Genomic DNA, 24435 nt, shown 5'->3' with positions numbered 1-24435 from the left:
GAGGTGTTTTTTGATGCAGTAAAGGCTTTCAGTCAGTAGGTGGAGATGTTTCATTTTTAATACCAGCAGTGAATGAAGTTGGAAACTTACAGACAGTGGACCACAGTGCGTCCCTCTCCCCCGTCGTACTCCTCCTGCCACTTATCCACCTGTCGAATGAGCTTGAGGAAGGAGCGTTTGGACATGGGCGTGTCTCTGTACATGGGCCAACCCAGGAACTGGAACTGCTGCACCATCCGGTAGCCATCCTGAGGCTGGGGGGGGGGGGGGACAACGGTTATCCCAGGTTAATACACATATGTAGGGGGGAGGGAGTTAATCGCTGTTGTATAAAGATGCAATCAGACTGTAAAGATGCAGGGAGGGTGAAGCTAAGCTTCATCAGAGGCTGGATAGAGATGGTTAAAGGGTGCGAGGAGTCGCTGAAGAGATAAGCGTGCAGATAAGACAGGGTGATAGATGAGCACAGTTGCTGCTGGAGACAGATAGTTAAGCAATCTAGGATACAGACACTCTAAATCACACTCAGACATATCGATCAATAACACTTGTCCGTGATCATGTGTGATTAGCTTGTAGTGCACTTAACATGCTGTAGGTGCCTCTGCCGGCCAGAGGATGTTACAGCACGTTAATATGAGGAGCGATTATTGACAACAGAGAGCAGGCTGTTGGGATAAAGAGCTTACACAGGTGACTGCAGGTGATGCCGGCATGGGTCAGGTGCCTGTCTGTGCAGTGATGTCTGGTAGCTCAAAGTTAAAGGGTCAGTACACGCCATGTTGTGAGATATCTCCCTTTGAGGGTTCTCTCGCGATTCCAGCAAAATGCAAGTGAACTAGATTTGTGATACTTATTTAACTCGTATAAAAAACAAACATCGTTTTAGCTTAAATTTCACATGAGTTATTTCTTTATTAGAAATAATTTAAATATGAAGGGTTCTCCCTAGGGGCTCACTTCAAAATAAATCTACACAGGATGATACAAGAGACACAAAATAAAAGCAAATTTCTCTTAATGATTTTTCTGACTAATTGCATGAAATAATTTATCCTCTTTTGGCCACTTCAAAAATGATGCAAATGAAACTGTCACCTTTAAAAGAAGTTGCACATTGTGCTGCGGATACATTAGATTCCACTCATAAGTAGTATGTGTTGGTAGTTTTTGTTCAGCATCGCCGCGTTCTTGTTCAACCCAAAATGTGTTAATTGACAGGAAAACCTGTTTTCTGCTTCTTTTTTTTAACTACATGTGAAAAATTTCTCAAGCTGTCTAAGAGACAATTAACTTGTGGCAATCACACCTCCATCCAGTCAACTGGTGCAGTGGCATAGTTTAAGAACACAATGACTCTGCCTCTGCACAGCTTGAACGGACAGGCCGGCGTATGAGTGGGACGTGTGAGGTGTGCAGTCACAGAATAAATTGGCTTCACAGCAGGGAAGACAAACAAGTTTCAAAAGTTACAAATAAATGGGCAGCAAAGCAGAAAAAAAACAAAAAAACAACTACACGTCAGCCTGATCACACAGAATGCTTTTTTTGTTTGTAGCTTGTCCATTTTGTGTTTCCGTACCCGAGCCGCATTGTAGATCCGGAATATTCTGCTGATGATGTCCTCTTCCAGATCAGCGGAGACAAACTCCACCTGGATGGGTCCGTGGCGGTGGACTCCGTTTTCTGGCCAGTACTGTGGGCACAACTAAACCAAATAGGCATGTACACACACACACACACACACACACACACAGAAATGCATGTACACCAGCACACAGACAAATCAACAAAGGGAAACACACAAGAAAAGGGAAGATGACTTATTAGTTTCAGATCCAAACTATACTGACTAAAGACAGTGACACTGATGTCAGCTCCTTTTATACACTTGCAAAAAAAATTAAGGAAGTCTGAAGGCAAAGTGACACGGTACAATAGGCAGAGTCAAAAGAGGTGAATTCATTCAATACAAAGTACTTTTCTTTTTAAAATTGAACATTGAACATTTTTTTTTTCACATTTGAGAACATTCAATACAAAAAGGAAAAAAAAAAATATATTTTTGATATTGCAGAAACTAAACACAGGTGTTCTCCAAGTATGGGAGCTTTCTCCTAATCAACTAACCCTTTGTTCAACAAATCAAACTGAAATTTCTCAAAATCTTTGGGTAATTCTTTTCCCCCTCTTTAGAAAACATGCACATTCTTTGTTCCTTAAAAGCAGTTTAAAAAAAATTGATTCATGTCCAAGATGAAAAATGTCATCAAAGGCAAGTTCATCAAAAGATTGATTGATGGAAAGATAATTCATTGCCAGTATTTTTGATGAAAGAAATGTATTGTTCCTGTCCTTTTTCTGGTATATTCCTACAGCCCAAGTACCCCTACAAGCGGCTAAAGATTTCACACCAACAAACTTGACAAATTTCACCTTCAGCAAAATTATTACATCCTTTTAACATACATCGTTTCCAGCCAAATAAAATTTATATGTTTAGGCTGAAGCTGCAAGAGACAGTTAAAAGGTTGTGTGTCCACACCCATTTCCCCTCAAGGCTGTCTCCTTGGGTAGTTTTGTACCACTTTTAGCACCGACACTGCTTTTAAATCACTCTGCGGATGTCTCGTTCTAAATAGCTGCACTTGTTTGTCTACAATGTGTCTGGATTTCCACCAGTGGGTCAAAATAGTCACCATTCAACTTTTATTTTATTTTTGGGGAAGAGAACAAAGTGATAGGCTGGGAAATCTGGCAAGTAGGGTGGATGTAGAGTGAAGATTTGTTGCTGTGGCCTTTTCAATGCAATGTGAGTGGACCAACAGTGTCATGCTAGCACTGCCACGGCATAGAGTGCGCTTAAATCATCTTCCTTCTCACATGCCTTTCTCTGACCCTAGGGAGGCATTTATGGTAAACAGCTCTTCATATGTAAACTCTGACTTGATGCTCAATCTTTAGGCGAGGACATTTATTCTCTTCATTCTCTGAAAACTGTTGTTTGGCATCTGGGGCATAGTCAGAAATCCAGCTCTTATCAGCAGTGATTGTGGACACAAATGTTTGGTCCGCTTGACACAGAAGATTGGTCTCTACACAAATTTAAGATCTGTGGTAAAATTGCAGATGCAAACATGCAAGTGGGTGTCAGAGCAGGACTTTGAGGGGCTGATAAAGATACCAATCGTCCTGGAGGTGTGCAGGGTTTCATACGCAGTCGACCCTGAACAAGAGATGAGTCAAATTTGGAATGGGCATGGACTTTCTGATCTCTTATTGTAAAATAAATAATTACAAGCTTTTGCAGTGTCAGATGGACAAAGCAATGCTACCTTGGGTTTTGCAGTAAAAGACTGATTAATCAATATTCAATCAATAGATTGTTTCAAATAAACACTAATCAGCAGTTGTAACTCTAATTACAAGTGTTAAGCGGCAGTTATCAATATTAAGACTGACTGCTCTTGTGCACTGAGCGGAAACCCCCTAGGATAGCCTCGTAAAAGCAGTAAAAACCCCTCCATTTCCGCTCCTTTATGAGAGAAAGCCCAGTTAAGAACTTGCACCTGTGGAGCCAGTCGCCAGCCTCACAGCTCTAAATCAGACAAATGGAAGCTTACACGCAGATGGACACGTCTCTCGTTGACAGACATGTCATGTCACAAATGCATGCCACAGTCATAAACAATCAAGGGGGAGAAAAAAGGGACCATCTTGGAAAAATGCAAATAACAGACCTCAACACGGGAATGCAGACGGACACGGAAATATTGGCTTACTTTGTGTCTCTTACACACAAAAGCAGAAGCACATATGCTGTCTGTGTGGCAGCTTAAGCACCACTTTCCGCCTTCCTTTTAGAGCCCATCAAAACTTGACAAATTCAACAGATGCAAAAACAAAGATGTTGATGGAGAAGATGGTAAACCTCCCTCGCCTCCATCTACTCCTCAACCTCCACCCACCCTCTTCCTACCTTCCCACCTGCGCTGCTTTCTTGGCTTGCTGACGGGCTGGCTACAGTGAGAATATTGAATGAAAGGCCTTTTCTATCCAGCCAGTCAGCCAGTCACCTAGGGAAAGGGGATTTGGATGGGGAGAGCAGCCTGGCTTCAGGCTTTGATCCCCGGGTGTTATGACAGAGCCTCGGGCTGAGAAATCTGGAGTCTCTTCCACAGGCCTTCTTTTCTTCGTCTACTTTTACAGCAAGTCCTCTTCCTTCCACCCTGCAGTATATACCTTATTTCAAGCATATTCAGTATTCATACAAATATATAGTTTCTCTAACATAGATACATCCCTCGGGGTTTCCCTGGGTTTGTACGTGATCAAAATAAAATGCAATCGTTCAATCGGTTCCCATCAATATCCTTTTTTGCAACTTTTAGATTGGAAAAAAAAATTGTCATGAAAGAACTCATGTCTCATTTGTGTGTGAGTAAAATTCTTGCAGTATCCCCTTCAGGATTTCATTTGCACGCTATTTATTTAAGCAAATGTACTGGGTCGGGTTTACCTGTGCTGGGTCGACGTCATTGAGCATTACTATGGATGTGCAGTGGTAGTCCAGCACCAATCTCCAGAAGTCCTTTACTGTGTTTGGCAATGGGTGCTGTGTGACTATGAATGCAGAAGGCTGCTTGTAACTCTGGAGGGAGGGAAGAAGAAGAAAAAGAAAGAGCTGATGCTGAATAGACCAAGTGCATGCTTTTGTGCAACACTGTCAAGAATAAAACCATTTCTAAAACGACCTCCGTCTCTCAACCAGACTTCCTGCTGAGAGCAGTTTTCTAATGGAGATTCCATGTCTAGGGAGATTATTTTAGGACAGAGCACTTTTAATGTGGTTTCTGGCTCCCAAATGTAGCCCAGTGGGGACTGAGACAATCCTGTACCTGAAAGGTCACCTGCTCAATCCCAGCAAGAGCCAAAAAGTCCATCAGCGAGCATGTGCCTTGTCAAGGTGTTCTTTGTTAGGTCCCCTTAAAAATTGCTAGACATAGCATTTTCGATTGTTTCCTTTGATGTTTCTTAGATACTGACAGATAAGTGCTTAATTAGAAGTGACAGCGATGCAGAGATGTTGTGAAGTCTTAATTCTGTGGCAGCAGCTCTTAACTCAAGTAAGTCCCATGTGGCTATAGTCCAAGTTGAAATTTACTCATTGAGACTTTTAAGTCAAGATTGCAAGACTTAAATCTGAATGCTGACTTAGTATACTCTTTATAAAAATGAGCAACATTTAAAAGTCACATAAAAATCAGCATTGTACAGCAGGCTGAAATACCAACATGTCGTAGGTCTTACTTCTACGAAAAAATGCAAAATACCTGCTTTCAAATCAGCAACATTTTAAAGTTCCAGTACACAAATACAGGCAGCTGCAGTTTCACCACCTCGTGATTCAGCGCTACTTTACCACTTTAAAATTACAGCGATGAAATCAGCAAGATGATCTCAACCAGCATGCATTACTTTAAAGTCTAAAATGTTTGACCCTTACATCCATCAGAGCAGCATTGATGTAATTGGAGCTCTCGCCGTCGATGGTGATCAAGAAGGGAAGGCAGCGGTCCGGAGGCAGGACGTCCATGCAGCGGTTCTTCTCGTGGTTCCTAGGCAGCAGGGCGATGCTGCAGTCTTCCACCCGCAGCGTGGGAGTCACCATATTGAGTGTCTTTGAGATTGAAGCAGAATTACATGGTGTCATACTGACGCAGGAAGGTAGGCACTTGGGTTTTGAGTGCGCTAATTATCTCCCGATATGGTAATTAACAATGCAATTCTTTGATCAGTTACATTAGCGATAGCCCCGACTCCCCTGAAGTGACTGGGATGAAACTTCGAGTCGGGTGGCGCATTTCATATAACTATATATTAGATGCATCACCTATTTATATAAAGTACGTTTATGCACAGAATTTGTTTAAAGCAGCCTCGCACTTCAGATAACGCGTCATCATGAATTTGCACACACTGTATGTCTAATTAAATAACTCCTCACCCTGAACTCCTCTTTAATGGGGCTGGAGTTGGTCTGTGGGTCCAGGCGGTTCATGTCGTAGTAGACGGAGCGGAGCTGACTCGCAGGAATGGTGGTGTCGCCACAGAGACATGCCTCCAAAATGGCATCATGGATGAAGACATACTGCTCCTGAAAAAAACAGCATCCTCATTGCGCATCCATCAAACATCTATGACTTATGACAGAAGACAAGCTTTGCCAAAAAAAAAAAAGAAAAAAAAAAAGAAAAAGTTTTCTTTTATATTTTATTTGTACCACTGCTATGAGCTGAAATATGTGAGCCAGGGTTTTCCTCTGTTTTTGCTAGACGAATTCAGTGACCTTTCCATGACCTTACTGGGATTAAGCTTTACCCCCACGGCAGTTTCTGTGTCTAATATTTGTCATTGTCTTTGTTCAAAGGTTACAATACATATTTTTGCATTTTTTTGGTACACGGCTTATTTAATTCTTTTATAAAACCCAGAATTGTATGACATTTTCAAAACCCTAAAATATTTAGAAGTCTAGCAGAAAATATTTTCATGAATGACTTGACCTTTTCCATGTTTTTTTAGGATCCTATGAAACCTCAGTGAACTTATCAAGGTTAGGATTTCCTCATGAGTATTGCATCGTCACAGGAAGGTTAATGGTTGAGTTCTTATATAAAAACAAAAACTCAACACCCACTGTGCTCAATAGCGTGCGGTCTGAAACATAAAATCGTAACACATTTCCTCCTCCTCAGTCAGTCACTCAAGCAGTGGACATGGCGACACAGCTTGAAGCTTGATGCAAATCTATTCTGAAGTGACATTTCCAGCTGACACTTCCTTGTCACTTTGTACCAAAATCCACACACATGCACAGGGGTCAGATTTACAGATTGAAAGAGGAACATGTGTTGCCATTTGTTAAGTCTAAAGCAGAACGTGAAATGTTGACCTCAGAGTTTGACTATCCCTGCCTGGGTCAGTAAGACCAGCTCTATCAATCTGCAGATTGATAGAACTTATCTGAGCTCATAATACGTAAACAACAACAAAGCATTTCATTTCCGTGGTTAAATTAAAGCATGGTAGGATGGTGGCGTGTGGCCGCGGGGCTGAGGAGCTGTGCCAACCAGCCTGAACACCTGTGAGGGAAAATAGACACATACACAGAATTTGAAGGTCACTGAACTTGAGGAGAGTGACTCAGGGTGAGCAGCCTTTGGTCTCCAGTTGCTCAAATCCCAATCCGGACGTCAGCGATGAAACATTTGCCCATTAAATCCAATGACGCTTGTGATTTAAAGGGAATTACGGTGAAATGATGCATTCACCGAGACTATGGACACCTCCAGATGGCCGGTGTTCAGGAAAGCACAGAGTCTTTCGGTTGTCCACAGCAGCGTAAAACTACAGGATGAGCCGGGGATGTTTTGAAACCATCAACATGAGCCAAATCCTCAACACTCTAAACCCTTTTATTACAGCGCGTATTGCCAAGCACTTGTGTTTACCACTTGGAGAAATAGTTAGGGTGTGCACTCCAGTAAACGTCCTTTGTGAGAAATTATCATTAAAAATGTAACAGTGGTGCGAATGGTAACAATAAAATCCACACTCCTGTTCTAGACATAAATATGTCAGCTTTGAATATGAATATAATTCAAATAATATTAAAAGCAAACTAAAACAAGTAGAGCACTTGCTTAACGTCAGATTATGTTAATTATTTGGATTGTTTAATTACATAATGAACATATCTTTGTTTGAGAAAAATGTTACACTTGAACTGGCACTTGAAAGTGAATGACAGGAAAACATTAAACTACCGTATTATACAGCATTTACAAAACTAATGAGCATCATCAGTCACTGGGAAAATGCTTAAAAACCTCTTGTGGATCACCTAAGCTGCAGAATTAACGACTAATAAATGACAGGCGATGATTTATTTGTTCCAAATATAAAACATGCTTTTAATGACACTGCTTCTGGCTGGTATGAATTCTGAGCATTTGTTCAGGACCAGAGAAACAGGGGGCTCAATCTAAGAATTATTTATTGATACTAGTTAATCCACTTTTGAGGACCAAAACCTGTCAAGCTGCAGTCCTGCAGTTCTGTATTTTACTGATGTCTCTGTGGAGAACTGTTTAAACCAGTCGTACAGTACCTCAGTCTGAACCATGTTGACCCTCCGTGAACGCAGCTCCCTCACACAGTTGTAAATGTCCACCACGCCTTCTCTCTCCGCCATGTCCAGCATGATGTCAATGACGATGAAGCAGCCTGTCCGACCGGCTCCAGCGCTGCGGACAGACACAGATTTTTATTCATGAGAAGTGAAGTTTTTGGTTTTTTTGCTTTAAGTTTAAAGAAATATAACTTTTATGAGGTGGAATAAGATTAAATGATTTCCCTAACAATAAAAAGTTGAGCACACTAGGGTTTTACATCAACAGCTTTACTTGATCTGTTGCCAACATTAAGAGTGCCCAGAGGTCACTTATGTTTCAAATTGGCTATTTAATGCAGTGATTACCAAGCACCACAGGGAGACCAGCTCAACTAAATTAAAAAAAATTAAATTACAATTTAATTAAAGAATTAAGTGGACCTGAACAAGTTGAAGCAGCAAAGCTAACATTAGGTTTAGGTGGCATGTAGCTAATAGGGATGCCTAAATTACTAAAAACAGATAAAAAAAACTAAATAGCTACATATGGAATAGTAACAGCAAAAACTGTTGGCTAACAATGTGGACAAACCACTGAAACTTCTAAAATATACCTAGTTGAAACACTGTATTAGCTAAATGTAACTAGTTTAAAATGCTAAAACGAATTAAAACACTGAAGGTTATTGTAAAAATGGGGCTAAAATTATGGATTAACAGTTGCTAACAAAATGAATAAATGATTACTGGCTAAACATAATGGATAAAAAGGTAATTTCATAATAATAAATGGATATCTGTTTGTGAATGATGGAAAATGGGAATTGTTAGCTTGCTAACTTGCTATCCAAGCGTGTAAATATGATAAATGTTAAACAGAAGGGGTTTGTGAGCCTACCTGACAACGATTGCTGGAAACCACTAATTTATATTATGTTACATTATGATTTATGTTTTAGCAGTTATCACTATCCCATAATTGCGACCTACACTGTAGTGTACATTAAGCCCAATATACAGTACAGTAGAGGTGAATCAAATTTTGCTTGTTGTGTACACAGTACTATAAACAGCAAAAATGGCAAATTATATTTAAAAACCTTAACAACACAACATCTTTCCAGGGATACTGTCCCAGTTACAAATACACAGGTTTTGCAGTATCCTCTTGGGGACTAGTTCTTGGATTAAAAGACTGAATGAAAACTTAAGTGACATACCAGCTACGAGGCAGTACTTAGCTATACATATCTAACTTCTGCACTGAGCCGCTATTCGTCTTATGACTATTGTATAAAAATATGCAAATCACAAAAATAGGTACACACGGGTTAGAGCTAAAACACAAGTTATCAACAAGAGAGCTTAGTTTGAGTGCACACCAACCTGCAGTGAACCACCATGGGTCCGGCATTGGTCAGGGTCTTGGACTTGACTCTTCTAATAAACCCCAGAAGGCCGGTGGCGTGATATGGCACACCGTGGTCCGGCCAGCCAGTGAAGTGAAACTGTCGGATTTCCCGGATCTCATGAGCTCCTCTCTGAGGAACACAGTCATCAGTTTAAGCACACAAAGCAAAGAGAATGTAGTGAGAAGAACACGGATGTGTGAAGTCTTTCTAAAGTAAATACAGGTTGAATTGAATATCAACACACTCTTTATCATGATACAAGAAGGGTTTGTACAAAGTTTCATCTAGCAATGAATAGGATGTTCAAGGCCAGTGTAGCCATGTGTCTTCACCTACTGTAGCAGCTATCTGTCATGCTGATATTATACAATATGCATTGCATTAGTTATCTGGGCACTTTGCATGTACCAGAAAGAACAGTATATTCCTTTATGTTATATTGGGGTGTGTGTTTATTCTTTGAATGGACATTGCCTGAAGATTTTGTAAAATGTCACAGTAGAATGTAACAATTAGGAGCTGTTATATGGTATAAACTAATAGTTAAAGAGAAAAACCCAGACTTAGAAATGATTCCATTAGGTTATATTAGGTTAGGTTGCATATTAATATATGTTAAACATCCACCCATCGATTTAATAAACATTGTCATACAGTGCTAGAAAAGCCTTATATATGTCCTTCTCCAGCTATTCAGGTAGAAAAGCTACATCTGAAAAGTTATGACTGTATTTATAACTGGAAAAAAGTGTTTAAAAGGTTAAAGTGTACCTTCTCTACAGCAAAGGTCCTGATGACATACTCTGACAGCAGCTCAGTCTCTATCAGTGTCACCTTGATGTCTCTGTAGATCTCCGTATCATCAGGCCAGTACTTACAGCACTTCACCTGAGAGTGACAAAACCAAGTGTTTTACACAACACCCTCACAAGCTGTATGCTAACTGCAATAATTTTTATTCACAATGCTCTACTTCACTGCACACATTCATATTAGAATTTCTGCAAGTTGCCAGGCCATCATTTTTTCCAATAAAGATAATTGTCACATAACATTAGCCCCCATTTGCCACCTGATATTTCAGCTTTTGAAGCATTTCTTTCAAATCAAAATGAGATTTGCTTCATATTAGTTTCGGCCCCCGGTCAAGGATCTGCTGTAAATGGGAATCTTATGTATCGATGGGAGAGTTCATTCGCACGTTATTGCTTTTTCATTCTCATGTCGATAATGTGAAAATGAGTCTAAAGGTGGACTGTGCAAAAACCTGGAACAGAACAGTGTAGGTGCAATGGGGGGGTGTGATTTCTCCACCTTAAAAATTTGACTACCAGTGTGGTGAAATAGGATAAAACATTAAAAAAAAAAAATTGTGTACAACAATTAAATGAGGGAAATATAATGACAATCCAATATTGATATGAAATAATAAACCCTCAGCTGTTTAAAACAGATTTCCCAACAGAAATCTAAAACACCCCACTGGAAATATTACTTGTATTAGGTATCATAAGAGCGCAAAATTACCCCCCCCCCCTTCCCAATTAAACTGTTGATACAGGGGGAGTAAGGCTGGTAATAGAGATTGAGATCACGGAGGTATATCAGAGAATGATAATTTTTGATGAGGTATAAATGCGACATCAGCCACAAGTAGATTCAATTTTCATTCCTGGCGTCTATGCGCTGATTACGAATGAAATGAGATTTTGGTTTGTGGAATGACACAGACAGAGGGGGACTTTGAGGTCCCTCTCTCTGACACCCCTGATGACTAATCCCTGATGACAATCACAAATCCACCGTCCGCTTCCAGCCAGATTGAATTAGGCAAAAGCCATTACCTTATTAGATCACTCTCTATCAGGCGCCTAGTTTGGGGGGGAATTAGCCTTTGGGCTAAAATATGCCAGCATAGACACAGATGTTCTTTTGAGCGGGCACACTTATGAGCACGTGAGCGAGCGTGCACAGGTCTTACACATCGTCACTCATATGGATAGAGTGTATAGAAAAGAAGCACATGGAGCATCACCTCATCACACACATCAGCACGCTGACTTCCAAACCAAATCTCTCGTACATTAAAGAGTGCCGAGCACCGCCCCCCTGTGTGAAACCAGCGGGAGAGAGGCTGCGTGTGCTTCTGTGTGTGTGTGCCAGGATTTCCCAGAGTTCATCAGTGACTCTGCCGAGCAGATGGCCCACTGTGATATGGCGGAGTGATTTTATAGGGCCCTCTGTGGAGCTACCGTCACTGTGACCAACTGTGCCTACCGCCCGCCATTGGACAAGGATCATATAACAGACGGTTTGAGGGCCGGGGCCCGCCGAGTACGGCGCCGAAGCTAAGCAGGTGTGGAGAAGGTGCGGGGTGGGGTGGGCTGGTCTCCGCTACTGTAGAGGAAAGGCCTAATGAGGTACCTAGAGATGGGGCTATGAATCATTATCAGCTCTGCTACATTTAAGCCCCACCAAAAATGCACATCAGCAAAATCAAGGAGCGCCTCTTTTTAAAGGGCTTTCAGTGTGAAAGTATTTAAAATTCTTAGAGAAAAATCCTGTGGCAGTCAAAGCATTACACTGTACGTTAAGACCTTCATTTTCTCTTGATTATAACCTAACCAGGAGGAACTAAAGTGCAAGTTAAGTGGAACAAATTAGGACTGAAGCAGGGCTCTGGGTTTTTTTCCTCCCCTGAGGCAGGCCACATGTTGTAGTGAACAAGAAAAGTCAAGGCTTTACCATTAGTTTGAACATTATGAACTGTCCTCACTACTCAATAACAGTCCCCTTTTGTCCAGTGAGGACAGCATTAAGAGATGTTTCTGCTCGGAGGAGCCTGGAAGGAGCTGGCGGCTTCAGCGGAGTCTAATCTCCTGTTATAGAGCCACTGAGATGAAACAGTAGTCAGACGCCTGGATGCCTCTCTGGTAATGAAGGCCATCAATCAGTTTCTTCTCACTTCTCACTGATCAGATAGATGGAAAAAAGAGCTGGCGGCACACGAGTCCCACGCCTCACTAAGTCAGCGCGTGCGTGCACACAAACATCTGGGGACTGATGTTCAAAGATAATAACAAAAGGTGTCTCGGTTTGCCTTGAAATACAATCAGGCTGTTAGTCGACTGGGGGCAAGGTAATCTTATTTGAGATCTGCAGTTCAAGTGAACGTGTCATAAATACCCACCCTGCCCACTTCCACCAGGTTGGTCACCATGACGATAGCTGCAGTGTTCTCCTGCCAGACCATCCTCCAGAAATCAAATACCGTCTCCTGCATGGGGCCTATGAGAGACATAGAGAGGAAATTACATTTTACAAATATTTTTTTTCCCCCAAACCTACCTTAAATATCTTACAATAGCTTCACACAAGTATTGGGGTGTTGAGGCTTCGGTCAGGTTTTATTGCAGTCTAGCTCTTTCCCTTAACTACTAACAAATGTCTGTGGGCTTCAATGCATGTTACACATTAACAGTACCCTTTACAAGATGCCAAGCTTGTAGTTTTTTAAACACATCTGGTTAATCTGGTTCGTCCAAAAACATGTTAATGCATAACCTTCAGTGGTAAAACTTTACACTAAGGCTCATATACCAGCAATAATCAGTTGCTTATTATTGCAAATATTAGTGTATGTTGGCTCTTATTAGTCGATAAAGTGCACTTACTACTTTTATTTTGCATGGCCATATTCTAAAACCATGAGGCCATTACCTAAGAGTTTTCCCCTCCTAATTACTGCAGAATAAGTCTTAGGCTACAGAATTATTTATGAGCGAGCCTCACTTTAGACTGCAAGACATATTCAGAGTTATTTTAGGGTTATTTGGATAATATTAACACTTGCAGTTTGCCATTTTGTTATATAAGAACAGACGGTTCAGAGAAAGGACTCGTAGCATTACCACCTTTCAGACACAAAACTTTCTAACTATCAATGATTAGTATGCAGGAGGGTCACTAGGGTAAACGCTTAGATAATAGTCCAGTAGTTGTAGAATATGGTAGTGCAGAATAAAGCATTTGTAAGTGTTTACTAATGACTAACAGGGGACAAATGAGCTCTAATATGCATTCTAACAGGCAAGCAGCAGATTGTAAATTTAGGTAATTGTTTTAAGGTACACAAGTTTCCATGTCTCCAAGTTTATTTTTGTATTTATTAGTGGAAGAATTTGTTTGTTACAATGGACCATCTATCACTAAATTTGGTAATGCGCTTTACTGCTGACGTACATGCTGTGGGTAATGTTTTCTCATCAATAATGTCAGCTTCTTCCTCAGATTAACTTCCAAACATAAATTTGGTGGTATTACTGACATATTGGAACAAGAGGGTTTACAGGGCATTTTCTCCAACATTTTCACTTCACGGATCTAGCGCTGAAAGACCTGTCAGGTCCAATTTATTCATAGTGCTTCTACATCAGATTCATCACATAGTGCTTACTCTACAACACACAGCTTAAACACGGATGAAAACAAGAAAGGAAAATGAATCACAAATTTAAATATGAGCCCAACGGCTGCTGTTCTCCGTGCGTCTGCACATGCGTGTGTATGGCAAAGCTCAAAGTAATTACCACTACATCTCATCTGTTCAACACCAACCTTTCCACCGAACCGGACCCAAATGTGTCTGGTGAACATCAAAATAAATGAGCAGAGAGCCAGTCAATGCCTCCAATATTTAAAACTTCACTGAGCAATAATTGTGGGCTGAATTTAATTATTATTCTGGTTAATTAAAATTATTAATATTAGTTTTAATCAAGCACCAAGTAGAAAAAAAAATTACTTCTGACAAATTAATTAGTGAATGCAAATCTCTACAACTGTGCATTCTCCCGAGTTGGCCCGAATTACCTGGAGACATAACAAATTATGCAGACACACACAGGCACAAGCTAAGACAAAACATGGCAGATACACAAGCTGCTGGCGTTTTCTTCGTTGTCATTTATGTGGCAGGTAAATTTAATAAACCTTAGGCCACTGAAACCTGTAAATACTCAAGTCATGAAAAAGAAAGAAAAAAAAAAGAAAGTTTTCCTCAGGAATGCACAAAGTACTCAGTATCTTGTAGAACAACCTTTATCAGCAATTAGTAAAATAGTAAATCTCTATAGCTTTGTAAGTCTCTCACATCATTATGGAGGAATTTTCACAACATTGCTTCAGTTCACTGAGGTTTGAAGTCATTTGTTTATGCACAGCTCTCTTACAACATTTGGACTTTGGCTGGACAATTGCAACACCTTTATTCTGCTGTAGATTTGCTGCAAAACTTGGGATCATTGTCCTGTTCCCAAAACTCTCAGACACATGGCCTCACATTTGACTATAGAATATTTTACTAAACAGAACAGTTCATGGTTGACTCAATGACTTCCTGGTGCCCAGGACCCTGTGGCTGCAAAACAAACCCAAATCATCACCCCTCCACCACCGTGCTTGATGATGGGTATGGGGCATTTATGCCAATATTCTGTATTTGAGTTTCTCCAAACATGGTGTGGTGCATTATGACCAAACATCTCTATTTTGGTTTCATCTGTTTAAAGGAAGTTGTTCCACAACTTCTTCAGCTCTAACTTTATAAACATCAGCCATGTTGCTCTAGAGAGAATTCATGAAGTGCATTTGATTAGCAGCACCTGGCTGCTACTTACGTTCTCAATTCCTATGGAAGCGTAAGGATACACTTAATTGTCATACAAATTTGAACAACTGTTATCCAGTTAGGAAACAAGGATACTTTGACCTGTGATGTGCCCTAAAGTTGTCTTAAGGAACACAAATAAAAGTTTTAGCATACTGTAGATATTGTTGGTTACTCTGGAAGCACATTGCACCTCCTTTCACTTTAGTAGTAAATTAGAGAGTCTGGTCCATGACACAACACTTTGGTTAATCAGAGGACTTTGTACACCAGATAAGGTGAGCAGTACAAAGTGAAAAAATGAAAATGCCATTGGGGAAATTTGTGTTGTGATGACTTTCACCTGGGAAAGTAGGGTTCAGATCCCCTATGCAGCCAAAAGCATTATTTTTAGTGTGTATAAAGAACATGTACGTGGCCTTGAAGGGAGAGGATAGTAGCTGGAAAAAGGTTTCCTACTTTAAAAAAAATCTCACTTTTTGGATTTATGCCTACTGCAGCTGTAAGCACTAGATCACTAGGACACCCAGGGAAAGATATATATAAAAAGCAGTAACAACAACAAAGGTGGGCATGAAGAGAGTTGTTCTGGCTACTGCATAGCTATACGGGCTTTAGTATCTGGCTCGAGTGCCATGATCATAAAACCACTAACTACACAATTAAAAGCAACGAACAACAATTTGGGAAACCTTAATGAAGAACTAAAGTGCTTGATGAAATAAAATGATTATGAAATCATTACGGGCTAAAATAGAATGTAGTATAAAAACACATTTGAATATATCATATTGTATTGTTACTAATTTGTTTTGCCCTAGTATGAGGAGCTGCAGCAGTTCCTGGATCCTATCATTGTGCTGTTTGTGCTTCTTATTGACTTACGCCTTCTGCAACAACCTAATTTCCCTCAGGACATCAACAAAGTGTCATCACCATTTTATTCACTTGATTGATCAAGCCATGTTTGATCTGCTTAGTGGGGTGCCTAAACACATCCTCACTGTCATGCATTTAATTGTGCAATATTGTTTGACAGAGTTTAAAAACATCTATTTCTAAAAGCAACTAAATTAAATTAAAGACTTTTTAAAGAAATGAAAAACAAAACAAAAAATGATTCTAAACCAACCATCATTTCTGCGAACACATTTCCATCCTGTTTGTGCTTTTACAGTAAAAATACAAATAGCATCTATCTCAACTAGACAGCTAGAGAGTTGGAACAAGGCAACTCCATAACTTCCATCTGTATTCCCCTACTTCCTGTGCTTTGCATGTGGTGGTATATCTTGATTTAACTGCAGGACTTTCGGTTTCCATCTCTACGATAACTACCCAACCTGATTGAGCCACCCACTCCGCTACCTCCCACACTTGTCCCTGAGGAAAGATGCACATTGCTGAGAAGTTTGGGAGAGAAAGAATGAGAAGCAGGACAGCTTGTGTGTAGGACTTCAGTAACACAATACTACTTGGCATTATATGATAAACCATCCAATGGGAGGCTCCTGCCAAGCTTCAGCCAACCAATTTATGCTTTGTTGTGAATGCAGAGATGGAGAATGGGTACAGATAGCTTCCTGGACTGTAACTTGATGACACCCATGAGGAAGTGAGTGTGCTTCTTGATAAGTAGATATACAAGAACAAAGGAATCGCTAACACAGACGATTTGACAACTTTCACACAGAATGGGTGAACAGCTTCAAATGTCGAGATAAGAATTTATTTTAGACTCACTGGTTTCTTAACCAATCTCCATTGAAAAGTAGCATGCTTTTAAATTCCTTTTAAAATCCTAGATTTCTGCAGCTGTAAGCTGACATGTGCCACTGCAGTTAATGAGCTGTAAAAGTGGAGCTTTTATATTATCGAGTTCGCAAAAACCTGTTTCAGTAAGTTAAAAAATGTCTAGAAAGCACCTCTTTTCTTTAGCCATAGGCGGTGCTGGGCCACAGCATGCAGCCTGAATGTCTTTGCTGCACTTTGACTGACTGATTCTCCAAGTATCTGTAACTCTACTGAAGCCACTGAACACAATTGTTTCATAAGCACTGTTTAATATTACTTTGCAAAGTCACTCGATGGTCTTTAGTTGGCTTGAGATTTGATGACAGCCTATTCTACTAGCAAAAAAGTCATATTTTAATTTACATGAAAACATTCAATTACAATTTGTATCTGATGCTGACGGGACGCTGTCGTCCTGAAAGAAATCACTCCCATCAGAACAGTTTGTTTGTCGTCTTCTATTTTAAGGGTCACAGGTTCAGCCTTTTCTTTTCTTTATTCTGTAGCATGATACTGTGAGTGCATTGCAAGATCTTCAACCAGGACTCTCTCATTACCTTAACCTTAATGTTCATGTTTGCTGTTGATGCTTGTGACAGTTATTTACATTAAATGGGAATAATGTTATCTGGATTACATGGGTACCAGATAAGAAAAAGCACATGCAGTTGGCTTGTGAGAAGAACAGCAGCTTTGAGTTGTGAGGTGAATCAATTTATTGGCAACAAGTCATCCTTTTTACACGAAGTTTCAGTGTGTTGTTAGTGCTCTCTTAAAGTGGTGGCAGCTAAACTTTGAATATTTGAGTGAGACCAGATATTTTCCTCGTTTCCAGTGTATATGCTATTCAGTACTGTGGAAAAGTCTTGAACCGCCCTCTCATTTTTTTTATATTTTTCTAGGAAAATGGGAAATATGTGCTGCAATGTATTGAAACACGTGCATACATCCATGGAAATACTGTTTATAAAGCAATTCTAAAATTCTAAAAAGTGAATATTTTGGTATGACCACTTTTATTCTTCAACAATAGTTCCCCAGGCTTCTGAAAGACACTTGAAGCTCTTCTTTGGATGCTGGCCTTTTGTTTGCCTTTTGTTTTGTTAATAACACTGAGGTCTGAGTTCTGGAGAGGCCAAAGATTGACCAGTGTTCAATGGTATGTTTTCCTGCCAAGTTATAGGTGCATGTTTGGGATGCTGAATGAAACTGCACGTTGGATCAAGATCTCGTTATTTTCATGTGTTCACAGGTCCACCAATTTTAACAAGGCCATCAACACCACTGGCTGAAACGCAGCCCCAAACGATTACAGAGCCTCCATCGTGTTTTACACATTGCTGTTCTGTAAACACTCATTTTTGTGTACCTGACCTCCTTCATCACTCCACAAGCTCTGCTGCTACTGATTTTCAGTCCTGCTATCGTGTAATTTGGCATACCTAAGCCATTCCTCTTAGTTTCTCTTCTTGAAGAATGGCTTTTTCAAAACTGCCCTTCCACTAAGACCATTTATGATGAGGACTCACAACAGCAGATAAATCAACTGAAGGGGCAGATGCATCTCTCAGGTCCTGTGCCAGATCTTTGATGGATTTTTTCTTAAGAACATGACTTTCAGATGCTGGTCAATCAGTAGATAGTATTTTAGGCTTGCCATAAAAACATGATTTTATGGCTGTCAACTAAAGAAATGGGAACATTTTAAAGTGGAAATTGTAAAAAATTGCCTAAAGTTACAATTTAAAATTGGTTCTTTGACAACTTTTTTGTTACGCATAGACAGAGAAGTGGTTCATCCCCTGAGTTAGGTCCTTTTTATGCTTGAATGACTCATAGGCCAGTGCTAAGATGCTTAACAAAAACATTTCTCTGAAAATGGTCGGGTACAAGGACTGGACTGAAATGAGTAAAAAAAAAATGCATCCAATGCCCAAAGAAAACCTTTGAAAGACCTTTAGAAAAGCTTGGAGAACCATTTCTCACAAAACAAAAAAAAACAAACAAAAAAACTGAGAAAGCCTGGCTTCTTTCAAACAAACTATAAAGAGATCAGTGGTAACTTAAGACTTGCACAGCACTGTACTTAACCATTGCTAACCTCCTCTTGGCTTTTATTCAAGAGAGCAAGTGTGGCAGTACTGTCAATTTTGAACAATCTTTTTAAAGTACAGATTCAGGCAATCAAATGTCATTTCTGGTACCTTAAGATAAAAAATTAAGTCTCAAAAGAAAAAACAAACAAACACACTATTAAAAAATCAGTTTCGACACAAACAAATAATCTTGATAGCTAGCTGTACCGAGGGGAAAGCTTACATTCTCAAAGACTAGGCCACAGGTTATTTTCAGAGAAATCAGTCTGAGAGCTCACTTGAAGAATACAAGCAGAGAGCACTGTTTGTAGTACAGAGTGCGTGGTGCCTAGTTGGTGAAGTTTGGAAGAGGCACTTCACAGAGGAAGAACACAAGTAGGAGCTTCACTTCCAGCTGTCAGAGAGCTAACGCTGCTGCAGCTGATGCTGTGTTTTGGGACTAGGCCTGCACCTCCTCAGAAGCAAAGAGTGTGACAGCTGTAGAATCCCCAAGCCAGGTATGCCACAAAATTTCTGATCAACATGTTCACATAGACACTCACAGACAAACATGCAGGTGATGCTCCCCTCTTGCCCATTAATATTACATGTGGCAGGCTGTGGCATAATATACACTCGCTTATCATTGATTTGCTCTCTCCCTCTTCCCATCTCCCAACCCCACACCTCCCCTGCTGGGCTTTGAGATGTTAACCTGTAAATAATAAAACTTTTGGGCTCCTGGTGACATTTGCTGCTTGTGAAGGAGGGGGAGGGGAAAGTGGAGAAGACCGGAGGGGGAAAGCTTGATGAAATTGAACCCTTTCCCGTGTCATGAATATTTTCCACATCACCAAGAGGATGCAGGGGGTTATCGCAGCTGTTTGCATCCCCGGTGTCAGTGTAATTCAGTCTCCACTAGAAGGAGGCTCATGTCTGATCAGTATTTAAAGCGATCTGCAGGACATAATAATGGACAGAGGCGAGGCGTCGATACGGGAGGGCTGAGGCGCATGCACACATTCAATCTGCTAAGTAGGTGAGCTGCAGTTAGAGAATTACTGACAGACAGTTATTGTACTGCTGCAGAAAAAAAAGAAGCTGTGGATGAGAGACTGACCTACATAATGAGGAGCAGAGCTTGGGTGATGAGGCTTTTATGGAGTGACAGCTGTTCTACCTGCCATTGTCACCTTGACAGAGCAAAGGGACTCGTCAATAAACCCCAAACTAATGAGTGTCATTGTAGTTTATAGCATTATAGAACGGGGACAAAGTTATCCCACCTGTCTGCCATATTAAGCACACCGCAAACCACCTCCACAACCAATTTATGACAAAGATTTTTTAGCTTATCCAGCAGTATTGCGGGTCTCATTTTCCTGAGCTACTGCTGGTCCCAGTGGACTTGAGTGGAAGTGTCATTCACTGAAAAACTTTACTGGGGGAGAGAGGAAGACTACTCCCTCATTTTCAGCAAGTGTGCCAATGCCCAGGTGCTCTTTTCAGGTGCTACAGTATGCCGTTTGTCTGACTGAGAGAGACAGGTCTGTGTCTGGCTTTCCTATCATCTCTGGCTGCTCTTTGCTTCAGTGTCAGCAGACTGAGGCTTCCTTCCTGTCAGTCTGCCGGAGCTGATGATGAATTATAAAAGGGCCTGGTCTCCCAGAGAATACAGATGTTTCCACACTCTTTCTCTCACACACACACACCTCCGCGCTTTCGTACTGGATGGATCTACCCAGTGAAAAACCTTATCATGCTTGCGATACAGTCGATGGAAAATGAGGACTTATTATGCAAGCTCAATGAGAAAACGGGCTAATTAACTTGAATGGAAACACGTTTGGCTTCTCGAGCTTTTCATCTTAGAGAGGGCCTTGTTTGCAACATTTCTTTGACTGCTGATCTCCTCATGCATATTTTTTTAATGAAAATTGGAATGCTCTTAATGACTATAGGACAATTATAGAAGTCATAATAATCCAGATGAAACTCTTTCAGAGTTGAATTTGCCAGTTATACCTCCTTGTTTTGGTGAACTCGAGGCCCACGGGAGAGAGTCGGCACTTGACAGCTCAGTTTCGAGTGCTGGACTCGGCGGTCAGCGCGAGGCAGTTCAAACTAGGTGCCATTCATACAGACAGACGTGCAAACCGAGCGACCACTGCCTGATTAGTATGCCATCTCTTTCTGAAGTAAGAGCAAACAGAGCGTTGTTTTAATTGAGACACTGAGGAAGAGAGGCAATGCACTAATAAACAGGTAATTATGCAACTCCCAGCTCCGCCAAAGCAGATTGTGAATCCATTAAGGCCTCTTCGCAAAAATAATAATAATAAAAAAAAAACGCCTTTATCTTTTTTTTCTCTTCCTCTCTTCCACTGATTTTTTTTCTTAAGTGGTATGTAAAATCCCCATGCATGCTGCCCTGTTGTGTGGGAGTGAGGCTCGCGATGCAAAATTCATAACAATTAACCATCAATCAGACTTAACCTCTGGGGTCACGGTAAGTGCTCCTCACTCTGCGAATCTGCCGGCCAGATTAACACAGTGACAAAATGCGCCTGTACATGTCAGCTAATCCATTTATTTATTCAGCCTACTCCCAGACTGCCTGATTAATGGCTCCCACACCACCGACAGGATGGAAACAGACAGCGAGAAAGCGTGCCGCTACGCTTGCTCAGAGGCGCGTAGGTACGTGCGTTTGCGTGTGCACACCGAGAGGCACCAGACTCCCCGAGCACACACCTGACTGAGCATCAAAGAGTAGTTTGCAAGAGCGTATGTAAACAACGGCGGGGATGTTCAGATAGATATTCGCAAACACCTGCACACATCCATCTGCCCAAACAAACAGACACCGTTAAATTTTCACCGCCCACACACACCAATCTAGAGGGTCTTGCAATTTTTAGAAAGTTTTTTATTCTTACCCTGAGTGGCGATGTAGTGATTTGGCCTGTGGTAGCCCTGCAAACAGAGAAAAAAAGGAGAGAATATAAGAATCACTTTATGTTCCATCTTCTCCTGAAAGACCAGTGCAGAGGGGCTAAAAAAAAGACACTGCTCTTGACATTTAGTTGGGTTTTTTTTGACCTTTGCATGCAAACTCAGTCTGTTCCTACAATGCAAACCATCACATTCATCACTGAACAGATTTGAACTGTATAGAAATCCCAGTTAACGCATTTTTGTTTGTTTGTTTCAGATGCCCTGCGTTTCTGCAGCCAAGATGAACTCTCGCTTCTACGCCACTCCGCCACAAGAGGAATTATTTGAGAGATTTGCGTGCTTGCTTTCAAGAAATACTTTGCATAGTAGGTCTGCCAGCTGTTTGCCACTGCACACCCTTTCAGCTCTTTGTTTCAACATCCAACTGCAAGATGCACGACTGAAAGCTCATGATGGATGCTGCTAGATGTAAGATGCAAAAAAACCACTCTCCATCATACACTCTATATACGGCACACCTCTGGAGTAAGCAGCCAAAGTGTTGATAATCCCCAAGATACAACTAACAGCACTGATCTTCACAATAGGCCCCTAGTCTCACGGATTACTCTAATCCCTTCAAGTTTTATTTGTCCAATTCCTTGTCTTCTCTCCAGAGATATGAGGCAGGAAACAAAACATTAGGACTTAAAGGCTCTTCCCCGCCCCAACCTCCCCTTGATTGTCTACCCCCCCCCACCACCACCACCACCACTTCCCATCCACCCCTGCTGCTCTGCTTATCTCACTCATATTCAATTTAACTTGGACTGTGATTAACGCTCCTCCAATGAAGGGAGAAAAGACACAAAGGATATTTTCCTCACTCACTCATCCACAGGGCTCCTCCAGCTATTCAGCTGTCCTCCATTTTTAATGACTTCTTTATCTCTGGACTGAGGAGGAGATTTGTTTGTGCTTTCATGTATGCTCTGTCAAGTAAAGTGGAGGCCCAATACTCTGTCGGATTAGTGAGAGAGAGACGGAAAGAAAGGAAGGGCCCTGACAGTGAGTGTCAGGTGAGTAGCGCTTACTATAAATGGGCTCGTGGCTTTCTGTAAGCATGTTATATCAGGCACGCAAGAGCATATCTTTAACGCGAGAAGGTACAGATGTAGAAATGTCAATATTGCTCTTATTAACTGGAAAAAGCAGTTTTATTTTCCAGGGCCGCATAAGTTAGGAGCAGGAATTAAATGTGCCGTCTGTGTTTTGTTGCATTGCTGATTACAGTGATCATTAATTCTTTCCAGTAAGAAAAGCTGGCGAGTGGAATGTCTAAAATATGCAGCATGAAGTGCTTTTGCCTGTGGGCATGAACTGGCATTTTCAATTTGAATATCATTAGATAGCCTACTTTTGCAAATCTGGAATACCTATCCCTATTACCTGGAAATTTTTGCTTTGCCAAATACATTTAGGAGAAAACAGAGTAAGTGATATTTTCACATTTTTCCCCCCTAGCATCCCCCCTCCCCCAATCTAGAATATGTAATATCCTTATGCTATTCTACAAATAAGTCATATGCCATATTACTAAAGGGGAAAAAAGCAAAGAAAATGCCCTGAGGCCCCTTACTCCAAGCAATCCCTAAGGCCTTTAAAATGGAATTATTATTATAATTATTAGGTTTTTATGATCATATTCTTAAATCTTTTCTGAAGGCTCACAGGAATACCTTCAAGTTAGAAAAAAAAGCTATAAATACACCCAACGCCCCAAATAAAACATCTTTTGACTTTTATTTCATGATTGTACGACTTGCGTTTTCTCTTTTCTCCAAATTTCCCTTCTTCCTTCTTTACTGGATCCTTTTACCTGAAGCTGAGTCTGTTACAGGAAAAGTGAAATGTTGCGTTGAACTGTTGCTTGGTCCCAAACCTGTGGGAAGAAGTTTCAAGCTGACACTGAGCTGTTTAAAGTGGGCACAGATGTAGAGATCTGTGTGCCAAAACATACAGAGTGAGCACATCGCAGTAAAAAAAAATTGTTTAACCAAATTACCATAAGCGGTCGTCCCCTCTGCTTATTTTTGCCCCCAAGCCCCTTGCAGGATTAAGCCAGCAAGGACGGGTGGTTGGATGTTTAAGACACAAGGTTAAAGTTTGCTTCTTTTCTCCCATGTGCTGTTAGCTTTAGGATACAAGACCACTTGATGAGGGTTAGAGCCTGTTGACTTGCTTAAATACTGTAAAAGCTAGCTCATCCCGTTTTATGGCTCAAGTCGTTATGGATTCAGAAAAGTTTGGAAAATCAAACTACTGTATGCTGATGGTGATAGTCTTGCAGATGGGGCGTAGGTACTGTCTCGG

At 40.9% G+C, this 24435-nt stretch overlaps 1 protein-coding gene across 9 annotated transcripts in view; it reads right to left on the bottom strand.

Moving 5' to 3' along the window:
* The window catches only part of LOC100690029 (protein tyrosine phosphatase receptor type M), a 162306-nt gene that overhangs the window by 4596 nt on the left and 133275 nt on the right, over positions 1–24435 (bottom strand). For 7 of the 9 annotated variants that reach the window (XM_019348274.1, XM_019348276.2, XM_019348280.2 and 4 more), the window contains 10 exons: positions 22065–22101; positions 12779–12876; positions 10360–10476; positions 9563–9717; positions 8174–8309; positions 6008–6157; positions 5507–5680; positions 4520–4651; positions 1583–1708; positions 91–254 (listed from right to left, as the gene is read on the bottom strand). In XM_019348274.1, coding sequence (XP_019203819.1) covers positions 91–254; positions 1583–1708; positions 4520–4651; positions 5507–5680; positions 6008–6157; positions 8174–8309; positions 9563–9717; positions 10360–10476; positions 12779–12876; positions 22065–22101 — 1289 coding nt within the window. The remainder of the gene's footprint in view (positions 1–90; positions 255–1582; positions 1709–4519; positions 4652–5506; positions 5681–6007; positions 6158–8173; positions 8310–9562; positions 9718–10359; positions 10477–12778; positions 12877–22064; positions 22102–24435) is intronic. The other 2 variants (XM_019348275.1, XM_019348278.2) reach the window with 2 other exon arrangements.

This window comes from Oreochromis niloticus, linkage group LG18, assembly GCF_001858045.2.
Source record: "Oreochromis niloticus isolate F11D_XX linkage group LG18, O_niloticus_UMD_NMBU, whole genome shotgun sequence".
Classification (NCBI taxonomy): Eukaryota; Metazoa; Chordata; class Actinopteri; order Cichliformes; family Cichlidae; genus Oreochromis; species Oreochromis niloticus.
This window is presented reverse-complemented; position numbering and strand designations above follow the sequence as displayed.